At 43.2% G+C, this 8467-nt stretch overlaps 1 protein-coding gene and 1 pseudogene across 2 annotated transcripts; both read left to right on the top strand.

The window, feature by feature from the left end:
* Positions 1–5169: 5169 nt before the first annotated feature.
* Positions 5170–5598, top strand: LOC110288047 (annotated as a pseudogene).
* Positions 5599–7610: 2012 nt separating this feature from the next.
* Positions 7611–8034, top strand: LOC110288051 (60S acidic ribosomal protein P1-like). Of its 2 annotated transcripts, XM_021154505.2 has the most exons (2): positions 7611–7764; positions 7837–8034. In XM_021154505.2, exons 1-2 carry the CDS (start codon positions 7690–7692, stop codon positions 8032–8034), a joined length of 273 nt encoding a protein of 90 aa, XP_021010164.1. In that variant the 5' UTR covers positions 7611–7689. The 2 variants fall into 2 exon arrangements, with proteins under 2 accessions (XP_021010164.1, XP_021010163.1); XM_021154504.2 differs by having other exon boundaries at positions 7611–8034.
* The last annotated feature ends 433 nt before the right edge of the window (positions 8035–8467 follow it).

The raw sequence follows: 8467 nt of genomic DNA, 5'->3' as shown, positions 1-8467 counted from the left end.
TATGTGCCTCTGGCTTTGCTTTCCTGTGTGCATGTGCACTTGTGTGGAAGCTAGACAACACATGTTCATCTTCAAAGGCAGCAGAACGCTGAAGCAGTGATCTGCATCTTACTGTTGCTTCCCTTTTTCTCCCACCAGTTAACAAGCACAAGCCATGGCTCGAGCCCACCTACCACGGGAGAGTCACAGAGAATGATAACATGGTGCTGGTGGACCTCCCACCACCACCTCCACCACACACACACACCATCAAACTGGATAAAGTTTCACTGCTGTGCTTTGCAGGTATGCAGGCCAAGCTGTGCATTGTCCACAAGCCTGGCCTAGAGAGGGAGCAACTTAAGTCTGGCTGGATGACAGGACCTCTCATAAAGTGTTCTGGTAGTCAAGAGCTTTTGTGGCTCCAGGCACATGTTCTTCCTGTAATAATCGAGGTAGCTGACAGTAAGCCATGTTACTGGTCAAAGGGAGAATTGCTTAGCCTAGTTGCATCATTATGTGCTGTGCCTTGTGCAGATATGCAGATACTGTCTTGACACACGCAGCAGAGATGGAGCACACATGGACTAAGTGAACACTGTTCAGGACACAGTTAGTGTGGTGGGCCTGGGGACCAGTGCTCTGCCTGTTCTGTTCAGGGTGCTCAAATGTCTGTTTCTCGTCACTCCAGCAACTCTTAGTTCCTTACATTCACCTGCACAGACTACAGAAACATTGAGCAGTCTTTGTGGGGGGATAACTTTTGGCCTTGATATACTTTTTTTTTTCAATCTTCAAACTTTATTTAGCTAAATATTTTTCTATAGCTTTATTTTGCGTATGTGCCCCATGGCAAACTCTGGTGTCCACAAAGGTCAGAATAGAGCACCATATCCCTTGGAGCCAGAGCTGTGTGGATACTTGGAATGGAACCCAGGTCCTTTGCAAAATCAGCAAGTGTTCTTAAACACTAGCTGTCTCTCCAGTCTCTCTCAGTCTCTCTGTGGTTTAAAGTCATGTATGGTGTTATGTTATTTAAGGAGTGTACTTTGCATGCTGAACACATTGTCAATTTGTATTTTTACAGGCATGTACCACCATGCACAATTTAATGAATTTACTTTTTTTTCCCCCTTTTTGTGGGTTTGGGTGTTTTGCCTGCATGTGCCTGTGCACCATGTGCATGCAGTACCCACAGAGACCAGAAGAGGGCACCAGATTCCCTGGAACTGGAGTTAATAGTTATGCATGACCTTGTGGGTGCTGGGAACCAAACTCTGGTCCTCTGGGAAATCAGCCAGTGCTCTAACCACTGAGTCATCTCTTCAGACCCTTGTTTGTTAAAGAAAGTTTCTGCTATGTTAATACTAGCTGGCATCAAACTTGTTATCCTCCTGCTTCAGGCTAATGAAGGCTGAGGTGACAGACATGCACTACAACGACTGGCTTAATAAAGTTATTAAATGTTTGATATGAGTTGTTTTATGAGATTGCACCCTGTGTCTTTGAAGAGAAAAACCCTTTAGGACAGTGTCATAGATTTTGATCATGTGGTGATTTTCCTACATCGCTGACATTTAGTGGTGTTTGCCAGGCAGATGTGCCCTGACTGCTGAAGGTCTGTGCTTTCTCAGTTCCAGAGTGAGAGTAAACACTGGGGTCACACGAACACATGCATGTGGCTGTGTCCAGGTTTTAAATTTTTCTTTCTTCGTTCTTTTTCGTTTTTATTAATTTTTTGAAATTTATTAATGTGTTTCCCCTGCATGTGTGCAAGTGTGTTAGAAGGTCAGAAGAGGCCATCAGATACCCTGTTGTGAACAGTCATGTGAGTGCAGACAGTCGACCCAGGTTCTCTGCAGGAGAAACAGGTACTCATAACAAGTGGGCCATCTCTCTAACCTGGATCCAGCCTTTTATGTAGGTTCTGAGAATCCAAACCTCAGGCAGTCAGGTTTTGCCAGGTTACCAATGGAACCATTCGCCAGCCCAGAACAACTTTTCAGTTTTGAGATAGGGCTTATTTTGACTCATTTTAAAAAATATATTATTTCTTTTATGTATGTGTGTACACTGTCACTCTCTTCAGACACATGATAAGAGGATGTCAGATCCCAAAAGAAATAGTTGTGATCCACCATGTGGTTGCTGGGAACTGAACTCAGAACCTCTGGAAGAACAGTCAGTGCTCCCACCTGCTAAGCCATATTTCCAGCCCAACTCATTTTTAAAAAAGATTTATTTTTGTCACCTTTGTTACACACCTAGAGACAAATACATGTGTGTACACATACACACATACATGCTGCACATATTATTCATATACACAGAAACATACACTGCACACATGCACACCACATCACTAATACACATACATACACTGTACACACTGCACATACACATGAAATTGTACACACATATACCACACACATTCAAACATGCATACACAGTACGCAGGTCACACATACATACACACACATGCACACACACACACACACAAAGTGCAAGTAGCTGCAGAGGCCAGGAGAGGGTCTTGTGCTTTGAAGCTAGCTTTAAGTGTCCAGCTCCAGTCTTTTTCTTTTCTTTTTTTTTTTTTAATTTTGTAAGTATTTATCATTGCTCCTCCTGTGTGACATTTAGAGCCACATCACAGTTTTAGTGAGGTTGTCAAGGATATGCTGCCAGTGGGTTTATATACATTCCTGCATTTTAAGAAGTGATTTAGAGGCTTGGGGAGATAGCTCAGTAATTAAAAATACTCTGCTGCCCTTGTGGAGGACCAGGGTTCAACTCCCAGGACTCACACGGTGGATCAGAACTGAAACTCTAGTTCCAGGAAATACAATGCTCTCTTCTGACCTCTGTGGGCACCAGGCATGTATGTGGTGGGGCACAGATACACATGTAGGCGAAAACACCCTTATACATAAAAATAAAATGTTTTCAATAAAATAAGAATAATGTTTAAAAGGAAAGTAGTAACTCAGGCTGGGAATGTGCTAGTATGGCACCACAAACCTTGCATTCAGAGTTCAGACCCATGTCACATGTTGAGGAAGTACACACTTTTACTCCCCTCAGCATTTGTGATGTGGAAGCAGAGGGATTAAAAATTCAGGCACATCTTCTGTGATAGAGTCAGTTTGAAGAAGACCAGCCTGAGCTACATGAGAACCTCTCTTGAAACACAAGGAGGCAAAGACTGACTGTGGTCCAGGATTCTGGGGTCACAGCCACCAGCCTTAATTTACAAAGCGCCAGCTGTGTACAGAATGTGGCGCCCAGAACCCACCTCACAGCTAATAATGCATTTGCTCCTGAGCATCAAGAAGAGAGGCCAGACGCTTTTCCAAATGCTTTAAAAATAAAAAGTTGCATTTAATTCTCCACCACTTGAAGCAAGGATGCTTTTTGCCAGCCACATTTTAAAGAGAGGAACTAGGACCTGGAGAGATGGCTTGATAGTTAAGAGCACTGGCTGCTCTTCAGGGGACCAAAGGTTGTTCTCAGTTACCCACATAGTGGCTCATGACCACCAACTATGACTGCAGTTCCTAGGGAACTGATGCTCTCTTTCAGCCTCTGTGAGTCCCAGGCATGCATATGGTACACTGACTTATATGCAAAGAAACATCACACATAAATAAGGATGAAGTATTTTTTGCTTTGTTTTTCGAGACATGATTTCTCTGTGTAGTCCTGACTGTCCAGGAATTCACCTTGTATACCAGGCTGGCCTTGAACTCAAAGATGCACCCTCCACCTGAACACTGGGATTAAAGACGTGCACCGCCAAGGTCAGCTTTACCCCTCAGTTTCATCATCTGTAAAGAGAAGAATTCCAATGCCCTTCCTAAGGCTTAGGCATATTTGTTTGTCTGTATGAGTTGAAGAGATTAAATTCACTTTTGGAGACTGGGGATGTTGCTCAGTGGTAGAGCACCTGTCTACCATGCATAAGGCTGTGGTTTGCAAGCTCCACCCCAAGCCCCACCCTCACTAATAATTCAAATAAAAACATCATCCAAAGGATTAAAGCAGTGCTTGTTTCAGAGTCTTGTATGGAATGTCTGCTGTTTCCATGTAAACAGTGGAATCATATGTAGCATGTTTAAAAATATGTTTTCCTGACCCAGGAAGATGGTTTGGTGGGTAAAGGCACCTACACCCCAGCTGGATCCCAGATCGAAGGAGGAAGGAAAAAATGGCCTCCTGTAAGCTGTGTCCCCCCTCCACAAATAGATTTTTAAAAATTCAATTATTTTTTTGTTTTGTTTTGATTTTCTTTTCAAGACAGCATCTTACTACTTAGCCCTGGCTGTCCTAGAACTCTATGGACAAGGCTGGCCTGGAACTCAGCAATCCTCCTGCCTCTGCCTCTTGTGTGCTGGCATTAAAGACATGAGCCACTATACCCAACAATAAATGTAATTTTTAAAAATGTTAATGTATGTCCTTAAATTTAATATTCTGTGGGAAATATGTGTCTACTTACATAAGTTGTTATTCAATTCCCGCACACTTCAGATTATTTTGGGGTTGAGCAAGGCTTATTCTGGAGACTTATTCTGAGGTTGTTTTTGCAATGGTACTGAGTCTGCTGTGGTGACAAGATTGGAGATGGCTTGTGAGGTGGCAGTAGCTCACTCTCAGTGAACTAACAGTGTCCCAACTTCTCCTGGGCTCTTTATAGCCACCTGTCCTTGGCTTCTAGTCTCACCATATCATCCCTGGTGGGGAAACTATTTCAGAGAGCATGTCAGCTGCGTGCCATCGGGAATGGTGATCTTGTCCATTTCTCTCCCTAGTGCCCTGGCTAGTTCAGTGCTTGGAACACACCAGTACTCTATACTTGTATGCAGAAGGACAGATGAGTTTGTCTAAGACCACAAGCTTTCCTAAGTATGTTGCCTTTGAACCAGGCTCTCTGGCTGCAGCTCTCCAAGAGGTGAGATTTCAAAGTTGAGAACAGTCTGGTTTGTGTTCCCATCCCTCATGGGATGTGTGTGTAGGTAAGCACTGACCGAGCTCACTTGACAGAGCTCTGAAGCAGACACATTTGTGGTATTGAGCATTCTGTCCCTGATTCCCAATGTCAAACTCTTAGGGGACACATGGCCAAGTCTGGATTGTTTTCTTGGTGTGAAGTAAGAAAATGTGCCGCTTTCTGACTCTTTCCGGGCGCTCAAGATGTCAAAGCGAGGACATGGTGGGTCCTCCGGAGCGAAATTCTGGATTTCCCTGGGTCTTCCGGTTGGAGCTGTTATCAACTGTGCGGACAACACAGGAGCCAAAAATTTGTATATCATCTCTGTGAAGGGAATCAAGGGACAGCTGAACAGACTTCCTGCTGCTGGTGTGGGGGACATGGTGATGGCCACAGTTAAGAAAGGCAAACCAGAACTAAGGAAAAAGGTACATCCAGCAGTGGTAATTCGACAACGAAAGTCATATCGAAGAAAAGATGGGATGTTTCTTTACTTTGAAGATAATGCAGGGGTCATAGTAAACAATAAAGGAGAGATGAAAGGTTCTGCTATCACAGGTCCAGTGGCAAAGCAGTGTGCAGACTTGTGGCCCAGGATTGCATCCAATGCAGGCAGCATTGTATGTTTGTAAAATAATATTCATTAAAAAGTCTTTGCTCTGAAAAAAAAAAAAAAGAAAAGAAAATGTGCCAGGGAGTTTGTTGAGGGTATCTGCTGTAGGTATCCCCCTCTATAAATGAGCCTGAAGTGATGACTCCCCTCTCAGCCTTTATTATTTTTCAAGATTTATTATATTACTGTTATTATTTATTTCTATCCATTTTCAAATTTCTTTCTCTGGTCTATTGTCAAGTGTGAACATTTTGCCCACTTGCATATATGTACACCACTTGTTGTCTGTTGCCCTCAGAAGTTAGGATAGGGAATAAGGTCCCTGCAGATGTTTGGGAGCCACCATGTTGATGCTTGGAATCAATTTTGAGTCTTCTGCAAGAGCAGGCCCGTGGTCCTAACTTTTTTTTTTAATTTTGTATTTATGTATATGAGCACACTGTAGCTCTCTTCAGACACACCTGAAGAGAGCATTGGATCCCATTACAGATGGTGGTGAGCCACCATGTGGTTGCTGGGAATTGAACTCAGAATCTGTGGAAGAGCAGTCAACACTCTTAACCGCTGAGCTTTCTCCCCAGTGCACCCACCCCTCCACACCCACCCCTGCTCTTAAACTTCTGAGTCATCGCCAACCCTCATTCTTCTATTCGATCTTTTACTTCACAAGTAGCTTATGGTCAAATTTATAAGTTCAGAAATCAAGACTGGTGAGGCAGAAGAGTGAACATTGAAAGCCTTTCTTTGCAGAACCTTACAAATCCAGGTGCTGGTATGCCATAGCCACTCCCGTGAAATTTGTGTGGCAAGTCCAAAAGCTTAGACAAGGTCCTGAGGCAAAAAGTTTCATGGAAACTTAGTCTCCTGGAGCCTTGGCATCCCATAGCATGAATGTTCCAAACTTATCCTTGCACTAGTAGATGAATGGGTCTGTGTACTTTCTTTCAATATTGTTTTATTATCAGTGCCTCCAAGGAATGATTTGTCAAATATCTAAATTAGGTTGAACTTTGCTTCCTGGCCTTCACCAATGTCCTAGCCAGCCCTTGAGCCAGCCCTGGACTTGGGATTTCATAAGAATGTTACCGATTTAGACGGATTGCCTCCAGTATTGAAAAAGCAATAGTGAAAGAAATCAGGCATTACTATCTACTAAATAGAGTTAGAAATCTCAGGGCAAGCTTAGCAAAGTAACTTTAGAATTCTTACTATAGTTATATATGGCAGACTACATTACTTAATAGAAGAAAGTCCCCAACAAAATCACTTAGAATAACAGCCCAGTCACTCACATTTACAAGAATTTACAATGGTTTAGGAAGTAGGTCGAGATGTGGTTTAGGGAGGAACTAGAGTATTGCATTATTCATGACAAGGTTACCTAGAGCAGAACTCCCTAGCACATACTTTCACTAGCCCAGAAGCATAGCATAGTTAGGTATTTACTAAGAGCTGGCTGGTGGTGGGCTAAACAATAAATCAGAATGAGAACTATGGTTTGGGCAAGAAAGGACTTGCCCTGGGAACATAATGACCTCACACCTGGCTTTTAGGAATATAGCTGACCTTAGATAGAGATGACTTTGTCTCAGTTGTTATATTACCTAGTTCCTGTCAGTCTTTATGTATGCATTCTTCTTTTTTGTGTAAAGAGTCATTAAGCATCGGGTAACCTCAACGTACCTTGGGTGATGTGTCACCTAACGTCCTTATTTTCTTCAGTATCATAAGTCAGATGCTTCCTTTGAGAAATTACATTCAGATCAACACTCTCTTGTGTTTGCATCTGTTTGTCACCCTGCTGACTCCTTCATGCCTGTGTACCAGGACTCTTGATTCTCCCGAGAGTTGAGGGGCCCCTGCGAGTTGAGGGGCTGACTGAGTCCAGTCCATAGCACTGGTGATTTAACATAGCCAGGAAGGCACTGCACAGGTGAAGCATACGTGGGCATGGGGCAGCACAGGTCCCCATAGGTCACTGTCAGCTTCCTAAGATAGCCACTGGGATGTCTACAGAGAAACCCTGTTAATGTGTTCAGTTTGCTAATGCTGCATTGGGGTGAGGCCCTCACTTCATCCAGCGACTAACACCTTGCCAGCAGTCCACAACATGGTGTCCATCTCCGAGCTTGCCTATATCTACTCTGCCCTCATCCTGCAAGAAAACAAGGTGATGGTCACGGAAGTTAAGATCAATGCCCTCATTAAAGCAGCTGGTGTCAGCATTGAACCTTTCTGGCCTGGCTCGTCTGCAAAGGCTCTGGCCAATGTCAACACTGGTAGCTTCATCTGCAATGTTGGGGCTGCTGGGCCTGCTCCAGCTGCTGGAGCTGCACCTTCTGGTGGTCCTGCTCCATCCACTGCTGCCGCCCCAGCTGAGGAGAAGAAAGTGGAAGCAAAGAAGGAAGAGTCCGAGGAATCCGAAAATGACATGGGCTTTGGTCTTTTTGACTAAACTGCTTTTGTTAACTTTTCCAATAAAGAGCTGAACCTGTACCTGAATTGTACCTCCTGATACCTTTACACAAGAGTACAAACTTTAGTGCACCTGTTAGATAATGAACCTGTTAGATATTTTGCATATTACTGTAGTATTGAGCATCTGAAAAAATGCATACTGAGGGGAATATATGTCTATAAAGGATTTGCTAATATTCTTAGGTAACACACTTGTACCCAGTAACACAAGATTATTGATTCTAAAGAAAGGAGTCTGATATGGATCAACAATCTATTCAAATATTATGATCCCACACTTGAGGAAGGATTGACTTTTCNGACTTGAAGCCTTGTTGCTTGGTATCTGTTACATGAACAAATTCATGCTGAAGAGAAATTCTGTAGAAATGTTTTAAGAAACCTTAACAGGAATGAATGCATTCATGAGT

The sequence above is a fragment of the Mus caroli genome, unplaced genomic scaffold (assembly GCF_900094665.2).
Source record: "Mus caroli unplaced genomic scaffold, CAROLI_EIJ_v1.1 scaffold_15064_1, whole genome shotgun sequence".
Lineage (NCBI taxonomy): Eukaryota > Metazoa > Chordata > Mammalia > Rodentia > Muridae > Mus > Mus caroli.
Note: the sequence above shows the minus strand (reverse complement) of the source record. Positions and strands in the feature narration are given on the sequence as shown.